The following is a 17,761-nucleotide window of genomic DNA, read 5'->3' on the forward strand; positions in this document are numbered from 1 at the left end:
ATATTCAACACTTCCAATGCTGTATACGAAATCTAACCTGTGAGACCAAAACAACAACTAGAGAGAGAGAGAGAGAGAGAGAGTGAGAGAGCGTCACGCACACGGTACACGGCTTGCTTGTTGGTGCTTTGCCACACGACACGCCAGCGACGACGAACCTTCCGCCGATAACGACTGTGACGTCGCGCAAGTGACGAACCCTCCAGCTGAATCTCGGCGAGGGTCACATCAAGGCGGCGATCGCGGGGGCACCCGCGGGTGGATGCGGACGTGTTTTGTTGTTGCGCGCTGTTGACCAACGTGGTGTGAGCGTGCGCGGGGTCGGTCTGGCACGCATCGGTGCGTCCATGGTGGGTCCCCGCATCACCGTCGTGTTGTGATCGCGCTCTCGCACCATCAACCCCGTAGCTTAAGTCAGTGTTTAACGAGAGCCCTACCGGACCGGACGTCGTAACCCGTCGAAGATTTCCCGACCGAAGTTTCGCGCTTTTGATACTCATTCCGTTTGACATTAAGTAATGAAGGCACACATCCACCATTTCACTCTATACTTTTACTAATCAAAATAATTTTCTTTCTTCTTGTTTCATGTGGCGCTCTACGTGGTTTTGTGTGTGCGTGTTGCTTATCAATGGTTGGTGTTATGGTTCTGCTATCTGCAGAAAATTTAGCATGTCCGAGCGTCGTGGAACGAAGGCACTAGAGTTATGGTGCCGCCGAATAGCCGAAGGCTACAAGGACGTTAAAATCACGAACATGAGCACCTCTTGGCGGGACGGTCTAGCTTTCTGCGCCATTATTCACAACTTCCGGCCGGATTTGATGTAAGTATAGCATTATGAGCAGCGCTAGCGTCTGTGAGTGACTCTGCGTGTATATATATCCTATCCTTCGTTTCACCTGATTCCTTCGCTTTCTTCGCTCCGAGAAAGCTCCTCCCAACCACCACCCTCTAAAACACACACAAAGTTACAACCGCAACAATGATGTTGAACTAACAGTACCAAACAATAGTTGCCAATCACACACACAAACCCAAACACACATACTCTCTCGATACAAACCGATACACCACCGCACATAAACAACCATTAACCCTCAATGTTTGCAGTTACCTCCGCCACACGCTATTACTAACGCTTTCTAATCGAATATTTTTTTTCGGCTTCTTGCTTTCGATCCAAAACAAAACCAAAACCAAAACCAAAACCAAAAAAACCAACAAACCATCCGACACGAGATAGATACTAAACAATCGACTTTACACACTAGTAAGTATATGTTTCACGTTTTCGGTGTGTTGTTCGGCGGCGAGATCCACCTTCAGTGGGCAGTGTGTGCAACAGCAAAATAAAAAAAGGGATTTTGTGCGTGTGTTTTGTTTGTGTGGCCGTGTGAGTTTTTGCGGGTTGTTTTTTTTTTTTTTAGTTCCATTTTACTGTGTGCTCGTGTTTGTTTCTTGGTAGATAAGCTAAGTGAGGACTTTTCCAAAACTCTGTCTGTGAGTGTGCGTGTGTGTGTGGATTTGTGCTCCAATTTTTGTGCGATTTAATGAGGAGTGTTTTAATGCTTTTTCCCCCCGGTTTGTGGTGAAGAAAATCCAGTTCACTGAGCGGTTGGTTTGATGTTTAATTTTAACATAAAGCGTTGAATAGATATGCCGATTGACGTTGTTATGTGAGACACAAAAGGGACGTCCGCGAATGGGAAAGAATCTATCTGCACCGAGGACAGCAAGCGTGAAAGAGTGAACGAAAGCTGTACGGCGGTTGCTTGTGAATGATTAATATTAATATTGAAGAGTGTTGATTGTGAGAAGCACCCAAGTGATGGTATAAATGCGCGCCCAGTATCCAAAAAGGGTACCGCTCTGGGTGGGTTTTGGGTTCGCATGGTATGGGACGGATGTGGCCACATTGGTGCACGTATTTCTGGGAGCGAATACTATGCGTGTCGCTTTGAATATTTATTAGTCGCGTGAAACCGAAGATCTGTTCCGTTCGGGTTTCAAATTGACCGTTAACGTAACGTAATTGTTGCTTGTAATATTTCAGTTTTGGTTTTAGATTTCATATCAAAGTAAAGCTTCGATGCATTAATGAAGTTGTAAATAAATCTAGGAAAAAAAAAACAGAAATGGTGCAGTGTTTGTGTGTGTGAATTGGGTTTTATTATTAGTCGTTATTTTGGAAAGGCTTTTTTAAGTTATTTATTAGAATTTAAGAATTTTCTTTTAATATTTTCAACATTATTTAATTGATTCTCATTTTCTCATTGATCCTCATTTTTTCACAAAATCCATCTTAATCCCATTGTACTAAACCCCTTTGCAAAATCAGTTATTGTTAAAAACTTTACACTAATCGGTGATATTTTCTTGTTTTATTTCATCCCTAAAACAAACGCACGTTGCTTGGTGCTTGTGTATGTGTGTGTGTGTGTGTGGTTATGTGTTTGATGCATATATTTGGCGTGTGCGTGTGTTGATTGTTTTCATATACCGCATCCGGCTTGTTGCACCGTTGCAGCGACTTTGCAAGCCTCAACAAGGACAACGTGTACTACAACAATGAACTAGCGTTCACCATCGCGGAGCAACATCTCGGCATACCGTCGCTGCTGGATCCGGCTGATATGGTCAAATACGAGGTGCCGGATCGATTCTCAATTCTCACCTACCTGTCCCAGTACTACCGAGTGTTCAGCAATCAAGGTAGGTTCACCGAATGCAAAAGAACTCACCACAGCACCCGTTTGCTCATTGCGCTTATGCACAGTCAACCATTCTCAATCAATCCCCCCCTCTAGCAGGACAGGAACTGCACATGATTTAGCTTCTAATCATAACCATCTTGAAGTGTTGGTAGCTGGCTCTCCCTGTGTTAGACACGGGCACGCTTTTTATGCGCAAGTGCTGAACGTTTGGTGTGTTGTTTACAGTGCAACAGCAAAAAAAAACACACTGCGCTTGAGCATAGCGGTGAATGGAATGGATTATAAGTCGCACGATTCCACAAACTCTCCTGGTCAAGGTGGTGGTAATTCTACTTTATGATCGAAAACCAGTGTTTGACCGGTATTGCAGCTGGTTAGTGGCATGCGAAAGCAAGGGCAATACACACAGCAACAACAAAATACAGGAGTGTCTAACAATTAATGGTCCGCACGGTTGACAGTGATCCGTAATGGTAAATGATTCTGCGATCACGGTAAAATGATAACTTCAATTGCCAAGCCTATGGGTTTGTTTCTTTTTTTGTTTAATCGATTGCGATTCTACACTTGTGGCTTCATAAATGATGGAATTGCAATGAAATCAACTCTGCATGCAAATTGAATGTACTCATAGTCGAGAAGGATTTTTTTTTCTAGGTTAAGTATGCTTTTTATCGTAAGCAAATCATTTGCTATAAGTTTCTAAAATTGTTTAAGTAGCCTTAACTTTTTAAATGGGCTAAATGTTGCCAATAAATAGATGATCAGCGTGTACTTTGATTAAATCCCCATCTAAAAAATCGACACTATTCACTAACCTTTGATTTCGTTTTTTTCTCTTCTCCTTTTCGTGCGATAAATCAACGTATACGTTCGTTGTCTGGCTGCCTTGGCTGTACCTTCAAGAACCAGCGTCAAATAAAAAGGTCGCCGATAAGGATACCAAAACCGATGACCTAACCTCGAAGGTAAGCAACGTGGCTAATGAATGAACCATAAATCGCTCGTAAACCGTACGATCCTTCGATCGATCCGCGTTGAACGCAACGCTACGGAAGAAGTGTGAACTAATGCTTTTAGCTTGCGATAGTTGGGAGGGTGATGGTTACAATGTCCTTATCCGTGTGAACTGTGTCATATATCATGATGATGGGTTTCATCGTTAACGATTGTCTACTCATCGGTGAATGGGATTTCTAGTTTCTGTTTCTACTTCGCTACTTAGTTCAAGTCATGAACTCATGAAGTATATAAGTTAAATATTTTTAGTTTGTTTTTATTTTGCTCGAAGAATTAAGTTGACAAATACAAAAAAGTGATAAGATCGCTGGTTATTGATTACTTTAGGGCATGATTTACTTCATTAGTTCGGCTAAAAAGTAATTTTAAATTACAGTCAACCCCCAAATAACGATTACTTCTTTTAACAAATTTTTCGGATAACGAACAAATCTAAATGATTCAAAAATACCCCTTTCAGCGAGCAAAATTTTAACAAGTATTTTGTTTTTTTTTTCTGCTCGATGACCATGTCTGAACATAGAAGAAATTATAACCTGAAATGAAATGTTCTGAAACTGCTGAATTCAACGACATCAGAGACCAACCAACCGTTAATGAATTCGTAACGTTGGACATTAGTTTGAAATTGCATACAATAACAATGAAGACAAATCCCTGCTCAATTGAAGACATTCTCAAGATATGGACCATAATTTAAGCGCATCAATACGGTCATCAATCAAGATTATATTGAAGAATTATAAATAATAGAATATCAACCAATCTTTGTCATTATTTTGAAAAGAAAAAGGAATATTTTATTTTGAATAGAAGTTGTAAAAAAAGAACCCCTCATACAACGAGTTTCTCATGTAGCGACCAAAACACTGGAACGGAATAATTTCGTTATAAGAGAGTTGACTGTATTTCAATTTAAAGTATAGTTTTATTCACTTCCAAAATCAATACGCTTGTACATTCGCCTCACACGCCAGATAAACTAAGTCAATTTACCGTGTCAATTCGCATATTCCCACTGGAACCTGGAAAATAAACATCAACCGTTACAGCACTCTGTGGCCTCTGGATCATTCCCACCGTGTCGGCGCATTTCTGCGCCATCAATTCATGTGCATGTTGTTGTATCGGCCCGTAATATCATCATTACCATAATCACATCCAATGTTCCAGCAGGGGGGACGGGTAGTTGCCGGCATGTTGTCCAGGGCACATGGTGGCGGTGAGTTTCTAGGTTAACCGTCCGAATGCAGAGTAATTGGATTGCAGAAAAAAAACATACGATCAAAAGAAAAAACCTAAAGCTGATAGACAACAGCGTCATCGGGCAGCAAGATAGAGGGAAATGCTCACGCTATCTATAGCCGTGATAGAATATTACCACAGTGGGAAATGGTTTTGAGCAAAGGAAATGTACAATAATGATGGCAAATTATACGTAGTTCCGTGCCGCGCTTGCCGTGTCGAAGCGGTAGACCCAATTCATGTATGGCATTTTGCACACTGCCGCACAACGCACGTATATCGTCTGCTTGGGCTCTGTTCCTATTTCTGGAGCTTTTTTTGTGTGTGTAAGCTGCATACTGACCGCCGGAGGCCACGAATAGGTTAGCCCGGTATCAATTTCACTCACCCGTGAACTGTGATTTAACTCGTGCCTGTGGGACGTCGAGTATATTATTCCACTCCAATGGAGTGTCTACCCGGTGGCGTGAAGCTTGGAGATAGGTTTCAGCAGTGCACAAAGCGTCTACTTATTTGGATGAATTCAGTGCGCAAATCACAATTTAAACTTTAGTGTTTGAATCTATGCTATTGTAAAAAATATTCTAGCATGATCCGACTGTAAAATTGATGTATGTTTGTTGTTTTCAATTCCATTCGCAATCGGTAAAAGAATTGGCATTTAGGCTGCAATTTAGAACGCTGCAAAAACGTAATTACTGATGCTACGCGTACAATATTTTGGACTTCTTTTATGAAAATCACTCTCTGCCCCACAAAAAAAAAACCGTATTACAATACATAAATTCTTCATTCTGCCGAATCAACTGTTGTCATGCAATCTATTGAACAGTGCAACACGCATGCTTAATTACGTACTATTCAAAGGCGTTGTTTGAAAACTCTCGGACGGGATGTTACCATCCGACGGAAATGCAACCTAACATGCACCGGAATTTCATTCATCGATTCATGCACCTTCTGTTCCATCCAGACAGATATTGGCTCAGCCGGAAGTGTGCTGCGAAACTGGGAACGGCCCATTTCTTCTGTTGTCTCGTGGATAATGGTATCTTTTTTTATTCCAAACCATCGATAAACTCGAATTACTATTGTTTGTCAGACGCGCTTCCATCGTGTCTGATGCTCAGTGAATCGTTGTTACCTTTTTTTCAAAAATAGTCGTTTTAAGCGCTTGAGTGATTTTTCATTCGAACGACACTTTTGAACATCAACCCGCGTGTTGCATGCACCATATCCGCTTTTGTTGTACAGCGGGAAAAGGCGAGGCAAATGGATTTGAGTCCAAGTGGGATTGTAAACTATCGTTTCGAAATGGAACCTTTCTCTCGCCGCCACCCGCGCGTCGGTTGTTATTTAGAAGAATGTGTCAATTATCACACGTTTCGAGCCTCTAAAAGCCTCATTTTACGAATGTTGTAGAATAGCACTTTTTGTAAAAATTTCGCATATAGAAGTCGAATGTAATGTTCTTGCGTTAGGAGCAATTTCTCTACACTGCTATGCTACTTTCAACGCAGCAGCTGAATCTCGCTTCATGATTTTAAATAAGTAAAGTTCGTCGACGCCACAGACAAACACCACGCATTTGCGCACGTGTGTTCAAACCCGCCCAAAGCTGAACATGACGAGATCAAGGTGTTGTAAATGGCCATTCTCTAATGCATTACTGCTGAAAGCTGTGATGGTGCTGTACATCACGCGCACACCCCGGCCACACAGTGTAAGCAAATATGTGTTCCACAAGCAAACGGCACCTTTGCCAGCCGGCATTTCTCGCCTCGCCCTTGCTGTGCTGATCATCACAACCTGAGTCATCGACTGCTCTGGAGATAAGGCTTTATTTCTAATGAAGTGAGAGAAAAAGATGACTAACTGATGCTCGGTTGTGCTGGCATCCTGGCCTATTCACAGGCCGAAAAGCGAGAAAGAGGGAGCAGAGAGTTTATGCAGCATCAACGTAGCTGACTGTTTCATAGTTAGTTGACCATCGTGCATCATGCCGATGACACGAGCTTCATACGTTTGCTTTCCGTTTTCATGTAGAAATAGTGCATCTGCAGGTGATTAAACGTTGTAAACTAACCAAACACACAGTATATAATGCACCACTTTAGTTCTTGTTACTAATCAAACTCAATCCTAACACAATGCTCTGGGAACGAAGGCAGTAGCGTGTACGCAATTCTAACCGTGTAGATTTCACCATTTGTGAAGTGATGTGTGATAATGCGATAATATGATAAGCAAATGCTCACCGTGTGTTTTTTTCTCTTCCTCTATCTTTCCTTTTTTTCTTTCAAACTGCCATCTGCGCCGTCTTTTACCCATGTGTGCTGTACATCACTTTAAACCCGTGCAACAAACAATCGTTACAATTTCATCAATTATGTGCGCCACCTCGACCAAACACTGATCACCGCACCGCAGGAGGATAACAACAGTTTGGATATTGTGGGCCAATATAAGCCGGAGATTTTCTGTTAAAAGAAAGTGGCATTAAGACTGCGTCGACATCTCAACACTAAAAGCACAGTAGTCGCGGGTCTAAGAAAGAAACAAGAGGAAAAAGAAAAACGGGAGGAAAAACCAAATACAGCCTTAGAAGAACTACCGTAAAGTAAACAAAACAAAATACTGTAGAGCAACGAAGAACCTCCAAACTATATCAGATAAAAACGGATTGATTGCGTGCAAGATACAGAAAAAAAGTGTGAATACTATACGGCGCAATTATTTAAAATTTGAGGGAAGATCGGATCTGTTTTGTTGTACATCGAAGAATCTCTCACGTGGAATCATATAAAAACAGTACGTCCGGAATACGAAACAACCGTGGTTAAACAGTAGCAGACAGTGGAGAGCAGACCGAACAAATCGACTCATAAAACAATACCAAAACAGAGCATAAATCTACGCGAACGGTTATCATAGTTATGTGTTTGTTTGTATGTTTTTCTTCGCTTAGTATCGTCCCGTAGACCGTTAAGAATAAGTGTGTCTTTAGTAAGCTGTGTCACGTTCATCATTACCATCATCATCGACGTCACCACAAACTCTACCGTACCCAATAGTTGTTTATCACAAGCGCGCACCACCCTAGCAAGTAGTCGGCAAATTTATGGATGCAACGCAAAGAAAGCGTCCGTTACCGCTGTAATCGTGAAGATAGCGAAGATAGAAATCGTATCGATATCATTCAAAAGAAAAGCTAATTGCACCGAGTGTTAATCAACGTCGCAGTTACACAACATCTAGTGAATTTCTCCATCGAACAGTGTTCACTCAGCCGGGACGACAGATATATACCTACTCCATATACCGGATAGCATTTTGGCATTTGGTGAAACAGTACGGCAAATAACTATACCAGGTAATGTCCTACCTTTTCGACAGCTCCGTATACGAAACATGGCAGACAGATGGCTCAGAAATATCGTACACAAACACACTATTTGACACAGAAAACCACTTCTCACACTCGCATTGTAGTGCTAGATGTATTAGATATTTGCTGCAAAGCTCACGACTAAACGCAACCGCAACGAACAAACGCGATTTAATGCGCACCATTATCATACAAAATCGTCGCTTTTCCCGGTTGACTGATCTAATGTGATCATTTCCTTTTGTGAGCAAGGGCGCAAAATTTTAACACCACGATAGGGTAACAATTAATCAAGGGTCAATCTTCTTCGCTATAGTGCTTTTCATTTTCATTTTCTGCTCTGCTTTCAAACTCGTCACGTTAGTACTGCGTTTAAAATGGTGTTTTCGTGTTTTGTTATTTTTGTTGTTTTTTTCTCCGTTACGACTTATTGTCCTATCTGTTACCAGTTATTCCTAGCTATGTGAGAGATGAAATATTTTTACAATTTCCGTTTAGTTTGAAAATTTAAACATTAATTTTCTTTGATAACTCACACTGCTTTGCAAACTGATTTACTTACATTCGCACTAATGCATTTGCTTTTTACTAATCCACAGATGGCAAACAAGACGGCTTTTGTGGGCGTTCCCAAACGTGCATCCTGCAACCGTTGTAGTAATCCCATCTTTCTGGCAGAACGCATCAGCTTCGGTGAAAAGAGCTACCATCGATCGTGTCTGAAATGTGCCCGTTGCGGTACCCAGCTGACCGTGGGTAGTTTTTACGAAACGGAAATAGACGGTGAATACTGTTGTGAAACCTGTCCAGATGAAGAGATACAGCTGGAAAAGCGACGCGAATCATCCCCTTCGTCTGAGGGAAGCGGTCGTTCTTCAATTATCACCGGTGGTGTAACACCGGTTGCTGCAACCGTAGGGCTACCGAAAAACGTACGCAGCAGCAAGCTGCTTGATCGGATTTCATTTTTCGAATCAGCACCGCTGAGTGACGAAGAGAAAACGTCCAATTTGGAACGCAAGACGCGGATGAGCAACTTCCTGAAGGAAACGCTCCAAGATGTAGAACAACGCAAAGATGAGCCCGAATTACCATCAGTCGGACCACCGAGTTTGTTGACGAATAGCATAGATGGAGTAGAGATGAATGATACGATCGATTCGGATAATGTGGACGATGAGTTTGAAAAATTAGTGGAAGAACTGGATGAAGAAGATATGGGCAGTGGAACAAAAACAACTCTTTCAATCGTTCCAGACAGTATGTCCCATGATGATAAAGTTGATTTACAAACTGAATTGACTGTTCCTGTACATACCGAGCCGACATATGATCAAGCACTTCCCGATGTTACAGAAACGGAGTTGAAAAGACAAGAATCTATGGAAAGAAAATCATCGATGGAAAAAATCGAATCTTCCCAAGATATTGAAAAAGCTGTGTCTCTGACGATACAACAAGATTTGGATGTATTGAAGAACACCAGTACTTCCGGTGAAGCTCGGAACGAAAAGGACAGTGCTCTTGAGGAATTAGCTATTGTTGCAAAGGAAACGGACACTATCGATTCCAGTGATTTGGAGATCGTAAATCAGCAGGATGCCATTGACGACAAGCAATCCGAAATCAAACAGCCATCAGTTGAGATCTCAAAGGATGTTGAGCAAGAAATTTCTGAGGTAGACGTTGAAGTGACGATAGACACCGAGACTTTGCCATCCGTTGCGGCATCGGAACCAACCATACAAGAATCAGATGTGCCTAAAGAAAACGACTGCACTGAATTGAAATTATCACCTACGATACTTATCGAACCCACGGATAATACTGAAAGTAAATGTACGGTGCCTAACGAAACCGTAGAAAACACGGTTCATGACTCTGAAGTGCCTGTGAATGAAGAAAAGAAAATATCATCAGAAAGCAATGAAGGAAGCAACGCTGCTGATAACGTGCCAGTTAGCACGAAGCAAGATGTAAAAGACGAGGAACTGTACCCATCTGATCTTAACCCATTCGGAGATGATGGTGATGAAGAAGAAGGTGAAATAGCTGATTTACGAAAGGTTCCAACTGGCGGAAAGCCTGTTCCGACTATGCGCCGCGTAAGCACAAATCCTTTCGGTAGTGACGATGAAGAGGACGATAATCAACAGCAGTCGCCGTCTTCTAAACCACCGAGACCACCACCGCCGAAGGTGAAATCAGTCGTTGCTTCGTCAAAACCTGTCCCAGCAAATCCTTTCGACGAAGACGATGATGATGGAGCAACCGACGAGCCGGAAATAGTGCCAGTATCCAAACCCTCACCACGTCGAACACCGGTTCCTACACCAAGAAAAGCGCATGCCTATAACGATTCCATCAGTTCTTTAGACAATTCCTTAATGTCAAGCAGCCGGTTGAGTAGCTCGAATGTATCGTTAGCGTCCAGTCTGGAGAGTGGCCCTTCGTCGATGGTTGTATCGAAACGCAAGAAAGGAAAAGCCCCCGATATTCCAATTGCGGCCTTGGGTACTTCGACACCGGTTCTAACCCAGCAGCTGCAAGCGGCTTCGTCCGGTACGGAGAAAACATCCACAGAAAACTTATCTATTAGCAGTGGAAGTGGCACCCTGACAACACCGCGCAAGAAACGATTGGCTCCGGCACCGCCTCCATTACCAAACACAACATCAACTCCGAAACAATCATCGCATCCGGAGGACAGCCTAACAAGAGTACCTAGCCAACGATTGCTTGCTGTCGATGCGAGTCTTCTGAGCAATGCCGATCGTGAACCTTCGGAAACAATGAGTCGTGGAACAAGCAACGAATCGGTAGTCTATCGCCGAATCATTGTTCCGCTCGTACTGGATGAAGATGGACCAGAGTCACCGGTGCACGACGCATCGACGAATACCAGTGGGCGGCAATGGGAAAAAATGAAAGACAACAAGGAGGCACAAAATCGGAACCGCCAATCGCAAAGTTCCCCAACTAGCGAAGGAAATAGTTTTGGAAGTCCCGGTGGAGGTTTCTCCATTCTTGCGAACAAATCGTCGCAAGGAAAATGGAAACGTCGCAAAGGACCGGCACCAGCCTTACCGATGATCGCTGCACCACTGCCGGAACGGAAACCTATCAAAATGTTGCCGCTCAAGGAAATTCATCAGGAGCTGCAGATCATCGAAACGCAACAGCAAGGTCTTGAAAAGCAGGGCATCGTGCTGGAAAAGATGATACGGGAACGGTGTGAGGGAGTGGAAGCGGACATCGATCTCGATATCAGGTTGCAGGCAAACTCGAAAGAGGTGGAAGATTTGATAATGCAGCTCTTTGAGCTTGTGAATGAAAAGAATGAACTCTTTCGGAGGCAAGCCGAACTGATGTACTTGTAAGTATAGTAAGAGTGGTGCCAAAGGTTAAACATTTAAACAATATGTGGCAATATATCTTTTTATTGGACACATGAAGACGGCGCATGCACAGGCTGGAACAGGAACAAGCCGATTTGGAGTACGAAATCCGATTGCTGATGGCACAGCCGGAAAGGAACAAAACTGACTCGGATAAGGAAAAAGAGGAAGCATTGATTGCCCGCCTAGTCGAGGTATATGAAAAGCTGTAGTGTTTTTCAAAGAAAATGATAACTAATGGTATCATTTTTTTCAGATTGTTCAGCTACGGAACGAAGTTGTCGAGTGCCTGGAGATGGATCGCATACGCGAGGCGGAAGAAGATTTGGTAGGATATTTATTTACCCAAATTGTGAAGGCAGTCGGACTATTAACGGGCCTACATTTGTTTAAATATTTTAGTCAATTAAACAAAGCATTGAGGAACGGGCGGCAAGCCAACAGTCGAAGCATGGAAGTAGCAAGAAAGATTCCTCTACCAGCGCTACGGCACTTTCACTGACCGATGCCGAAAAACGCAACTCGTCAACGAAGCTCTCAAAGAAAGAGAAAAAGAAGCTCAAGGAAGCAAAGAAGTTGGTTAAATCGAAAAAGATCGACTCGGAAAAGGTAAGGCTGGTAACGGGGATTTTCTTCGTAATATTGTGTTGTGTTTTCATTATGGTTCTCTTCTGCCCATTGACCAGGATGCTGATGAAACGGAAAGCAGTGTGGCAAAGGAGAAGAAAAAGAAGCGAAAGTTTCTTTTCTAAATGCCACTATTCCTCTGCGTACGTGTAGTTCTACTTCACCGTGCGGTTCTTTACGTGCGCCTGCAGAAGGCTTAAAGCCATATTACAAGTCATGTTCCGTTCGGAAACGGTTTTGAATACATTCCTGCTGTGCTGATCAACGCACTGATCCGTCCAAACCGTTTATGCTATGCAAAAGCTATTCAAATAATCATCTAATTCGTCAGGACGTCACGGCTCACTTCTGTGATGCGTCTAGCAATCGTCCAGTGTCAGTCGCGGCCCAACTCCGTTGCGGTCAAGAAGATATAAGAGGTGCCTATTCGAATATTAGGGTTGAGAAATCATTAGAATTGTTGTAAGTCAATTGGACGTTTCTTCGAATGAGACGATTCTAATTCGTTAATGTTACAAGTTGTATACCGCACGTTTGCTACATGACCTGTAGATATTTCAATCATTGCATTTAATTCAGCCCGCGGATCGGAAATAATCAGACGGAAACTATTCGGTTCTGGTTTGCAAACCTACCCTACCCCGATTCAGTACCATTTCCTTTTTGTCCATTTCATTTTGCGCACATAGTTTTTAAAGGTCGTTTGCTGGTAATGTTACTCAATTTTTACCACTATTTACATGCAACAATTATAATCAGAAGAGTGTCCTTTCTTGCGAAAGTTATGTGCATAGTGATAGGATGAAATTTATTTGCCTAATAATGTATAAGAAATAAAACATTGGTTGAGCTTACCGTTGGAGCTAGATATACAGAACGAATCGAAACTGGTGTTTTAAAACTTTTCAAACGATGACGTTTGCTACGGAATTTGGACAGTTTTAAACTATAGCTTAATTTTGGTTGCTTATCAGTTTCGTTTTCTCACTTACACATACACACGTAAACATTTAATCAATAACACAATACATTTCTAACAAATATACACATCAGGATTTATTGAGAACGGTACGAACTTTAGTAAGATTTTGTTTTCTCTCTCTCTAGCTTTCGAACTACTTCGTTCGTTCGTACAATAAGTTGCTGTTTAATTCGCGCACAATCATCATTAGTTACGGCTGCAAGTGCTAGGAACAGAAATAACATTGTTCTTCGTTCCTACTAACAGTATCAATACCTGCTGTTGTTTTAATTCCTGTTTGCTATCACGGTTTCTTGGGAAGTTCCGCACAGTACATCGAGTAATCGCTAGTCAAATCTACGTATGCTTAGTCATTTGTAACGGTGTAACACACTGAACAAAACAACAAAAACGCGAACCGAAACTTTGTCACAACTCGGCCCCTTTTCCTATTACTTAAATCATGCTGCAGCAAGTTGCTCCGGATTCAGATCGCCTTAATGTCTTATTCTGCTCCGCAACAATCTTAAACTTAAGCTTACAAGATAGAACATACAGCAACGAACGGGGAACGGGGTTATAGTTTGAAACTGACTAGGTACTAGAAGAAAAAAACAACACAAATTAATGTACCCCACACAAACAATGCGCTCTGTGAGATAGAACATGGCATGGTTGTATTCGGTTTTGATTATGTATTCAACTGTAACGGTTTTTTGTTATAGTTTCGAGCTGTATGCCATGTACCGAAACAGGTCTTCGACTACTGCACCCGCGATGCCGCTACACAACGCTTACAAATTATACATCTAGATCAACAATTAGACACTATGATATCGTTGCTTGTTTGCCAATGGGGTTTTGAACCCACCCTTCTCGCCCCAACCGCCGTATGCTTCGTTTAATCTGAGTTTTCCTCTTGTTTGTTTTCACGTAGAATATAGAGATATACATATATTTGCGATATAAATGGTTTCATCTTGCTTTCGATAAGGAGTTATATTCGTTTTTTTTTTCTCGCTCTCTCTCTCTCTCTCTCTAACCAGTAACACACGATTCGAATAGATATTAACACTTATAGAACTCGCGGGGGGTTTCGCACGTTCGCTTACGCAATGACTAGTTGTAGCTCTATGTGACACTTTGGTAAGAAAAACACGGCACCTATACTTGTGTATCAACATTATTAGTGGGGGGGGGGGTCACCTGGATTATGGTGTGTTTTGCTTCATCATCGTTAAATTTATTTGTTTTGTTTTGTAGTAGCTGCATTTGCTGCTGTTTTGCATTTGCTTTCTATGTTACGAGACACTTACGGTAACAATAAACACGGATTGAAAGGGGAATAATTATAATCGTTAACGTCGCCGGCTCTGCTCTCTTATGTGCCACCTTCTTTTGTGGTGCATAGCTGATTCGAAAGGAATTTTCGCAATTTACAGTGTACGTGTATCACTGGCCAGGGTAAAACGAGTTTAAACTCTTTTCCCTTTTGTTTTTCGTGTTTCAATTGCTTATGATACATTGTTGGGTGAATTTCGCGATCCGGAAAATGTAACAAAAGTGTATCGCATTTTTGACCATGACGCACCGAAGATTGAGCCGTGTACATTTGTTTGTGTTTAAAACATACACACCACACCCTTGTTTGGGAGGACGATAGGCCAACAACACCTGTTTTAACTACACACATCAACATTTACTGGTAGGAGCGCCTTCTGCCTTCCAACTACACACTATTAACGATTCTGTTTATTGTTGTTTATTTTGTTTTTTTTTTTTGGTTTTCCAAGCCGTACTGATACGGTTGCTTGCTTTCATAACAGTGTTTCGATTAACTAGTAAGCACGCGGTAGTGGTTAGTTTTGTTTATTTGATTGGTTTGAGTCCCTCGAAATGATGGCATAGGTATGTTTGTTTGTTTGTTTTGTGTGAAATCTTTCTTTTCGCCCGTTTTGCGGGGTTGTTGTTGCACGACGTTTGCACCTCTCCCTGTGACAAATGTTGTGTGGCGCAGCTTTTTGCAACTGCTTTGCGTTAGTGGTAAAATTATGCACATGTTGCTTGCCTACTCACCAGTTTACATCAATCGGATCGTTAAGTTTACCTTAGGTACCCTGTTACTAAAGAACTTGCCTGGGGGGTGCCCTTTTGTGTCTAGATACGACCATCCCGGCGCAAGTCGTCGAGCGTTAACCAATAGCTAAACAAAACACGCTTCTACTGGCAATGATGCATTTCGGCCGATGGGGACATTGGCTTTTGCCATGCGTTCCTTCCAGGCACGATCAGCACGATCGTTTGCTGCACAATGCATCCATCAGTATACTGTCGGGACGCTAGCGATGGGCGTTTCTACGTGTGCTTATGTATCGTCTACCGTAGCCATTATCGTAACGGATCGTGTTAAACCTACACTTAGGAGTCAAAATTAGGAAGGCACATAAGTGGACTTGTGGGAACTTTAACACCTTCGCAACAAGCTTTTCGTCTTCGCCGCCCATTACACGCCACCACGTTCAGTTTAGAATATTTGTTACTCTTTCCATTCCATCTAATTTTGCTCACATTGTCTGAGGAACTAACCGATTGGAAAATTTGGAAGAAAGTTGTACGAACTAACCCCTGCTAAACGTTCTATAAAAAGGAGGAAGGTTGTTTCGTCATGCGTACGCTTCTGCTAGCGAGGGTTTTGGGAGGATAATTGTTTGGTGAATAGTCTTCGAAATTTTTATCCCCGATGATCGCGTGGGATGTGCTGTTCGTTGCACTGTTTTTTCTCGCATGAAATTTATACACTTTGCCAATATCGTAATGAAACGTGATTATGATCAGCGGGTGAGTGTAAAATCATACAAACGAATGTCTTAACAACGACGGCCAGGAAGCGCTGTACCCGTGCTCAATAGGTGAGGCCCTGTTTGGTGACCGTGTACCATGCCTTCACCTTGACCAGTGTCGGTGTAGGAACGTCGGACTGCGGTGCCACACGCAGCTGCTGCGACGGATCTACCGTGCCAATCGGACAGCAGTGCAGTTCGTTCGGTCGGGTGACGACACCGCAGCACGAACCGGGCGGTGACATTGGAGATGAAATCGTAGCTATGCGGCCCGATGGCTGCAGATGGTGATGATGATGATGGTGGTGGTGATGGTGGTGCTGGTGCGAGGACGAGGTTGAGGAGGAAGCGGACAGCTGCCCCAGGTAGGTTCCATTGCACGGTGGCAATGCGAGCGACAGCGTTTGGGGTGGCGCCAGCTTTGCGGTGGGCAGTGGCGGTGGTGGCGGCGGTGCGTAGCAGGACCCTTGACCGAGCCGTAGCGTGGACAGGTGGAGCGGTTGCAACGGCTGCTGCGCGTGGTACGCATCCTGCAGCGGAATGTGATAGTGCTTGAGCGGCGGTTGTTGGCTTTGCTGCTGCTGGTGTTGAGCTGTCGAACAGGGCTGCTGGTGGTGTGGGTGGTGATGCAGGTGATGGTGGAAGTGGTTCTGGTGCCGCGCGGCCACGTTCGTCTTGGCCCGCCCGTTCACCAGTATCGATTGTTTGTTGCTCGTCCGGGACGTCCGGTGTCCTTTTGACGAACCATTACCGTTCGTGGTGGTGCCTTGCTGCTGCAGGCAAGATGGTGGCGCACCCGTTGTCGGTGGTGTTTGTGTTTTTGCGCTTCCGGTGGTGGTAACAGCAGTAGTTGCAGCTAGCTGCTCCACTCTGTTCGCTATGCATCCTGCGGTTGTCGTTGTCGGTCCGTTCGATGTGTCGGATTTCAGTACTGCACGAGAGAAGCAGAATGGTCAGCAAAGCGTCGCAGGAAGCCAATGGGAGTAAAGAAGCGGTTGAAGAAACCCGTAATGTTTCAATGATATTTAAATCCCACGACAGCTCTGACATGGAATGGGGAGTGAGAAAGCGGTTTTGGGATGAAGGACGATGATAATGATGATTTGAGATGTTGCTAGAGATCTATTTGACCATTACCCACTTGTGCTTGTTTTACATTCAAAATGGGAATGATAGACCGACTTGTGTTAAGTTTTGAAAAAGTTATATCAAATCCCTTTAAAAAAATATATAATGGAAATAAGCACCTTCTTGCAAACGAATCTCACCAAATGATCATTAAAACACTCATAATGAAGTATGAACTAAAATAATAATTTAAAAAAAAATACTTGTTGAAAAGATAACTTACAAAAACGTTCCACACAACAGAACTTTATTTTATTTACGACCATAAAATTCCTACGTTTTATAATAAATGTACAACCAAAAGCTATTGCCCTTCCGAAACAGAAAGGGAAGAATTACATCTGTTCGTGCTTTTGCAGGGCAACTGTGCCAATTCGCTAACCTTTACTGTCCGCATACTTACTTGCCGTTTGCAAGCTACTCTCGTTCGAGTTTTCGT

The 17,761-nt window shown here is 42.9% G+C and overlaps 2 protein-coding genes across 2 annotated transcripts; one reads left to right on the top strand and one right to left on the bottom strand.

Moving 5' to 3' along the window:
- The first annotated feature begins 672 nt into the window (after positions 1-672).
- Positions 673-12,518, top strand: LOC128719891 (MICAL-like protein 1). The gene is made up of 8 exons (XM_053813531.1): positions 673-824; positions 2,529-2,713; positions 3,622-3,683; positions 8,968-11,744; positions 11,825-11,960; positions 12,023-12,094; positions 12,169-12,375; positions 12,453-12,518. Exons 1-8 carry the CDS (start codon positions 673-675, stop codon positions 12,516-12,518), a joined length of 3,657 nt encoding a protein of 1,218 aa, XP_053669506.1.
- A 3,738-nt stretch (positions 12,519-16,256) lies between these two features.
- Positions 16,257-17,719, bottom strand: LOC128716250 (pair-rule protein odd-paired-like). Its single transcript, XM_053811174.1, has 2 exons — positions 17,662-17,719; positions 16,257-17,125 (listed from the first exon to the last, which is right to left on the bottom strand). The coding sequence occupies exons 1-2, from the start codon at positions 17,717-17,719 to the stop codon at positions 16,257-16,259; spliced, it is 927 nt and encodes a 308-aa protein (XP_053667149.1).
- Positions 17,720-17,761: the final 42 nt, after the last annotated feature.

The sequence above is a fragment of the Anopheles marshallii genome, chromosome 2, assembly GCF_943734725.1.
Source record: "Anopheles marshallii chromosome 2, idAnoMarsDA_429_01, whole genome shotgun sequence".
NCBI lineage: Eukaryota > Metazoa > Arthropoda > Insecta > Diptera > Culicidae > Anopheles > Anopheles marshallii.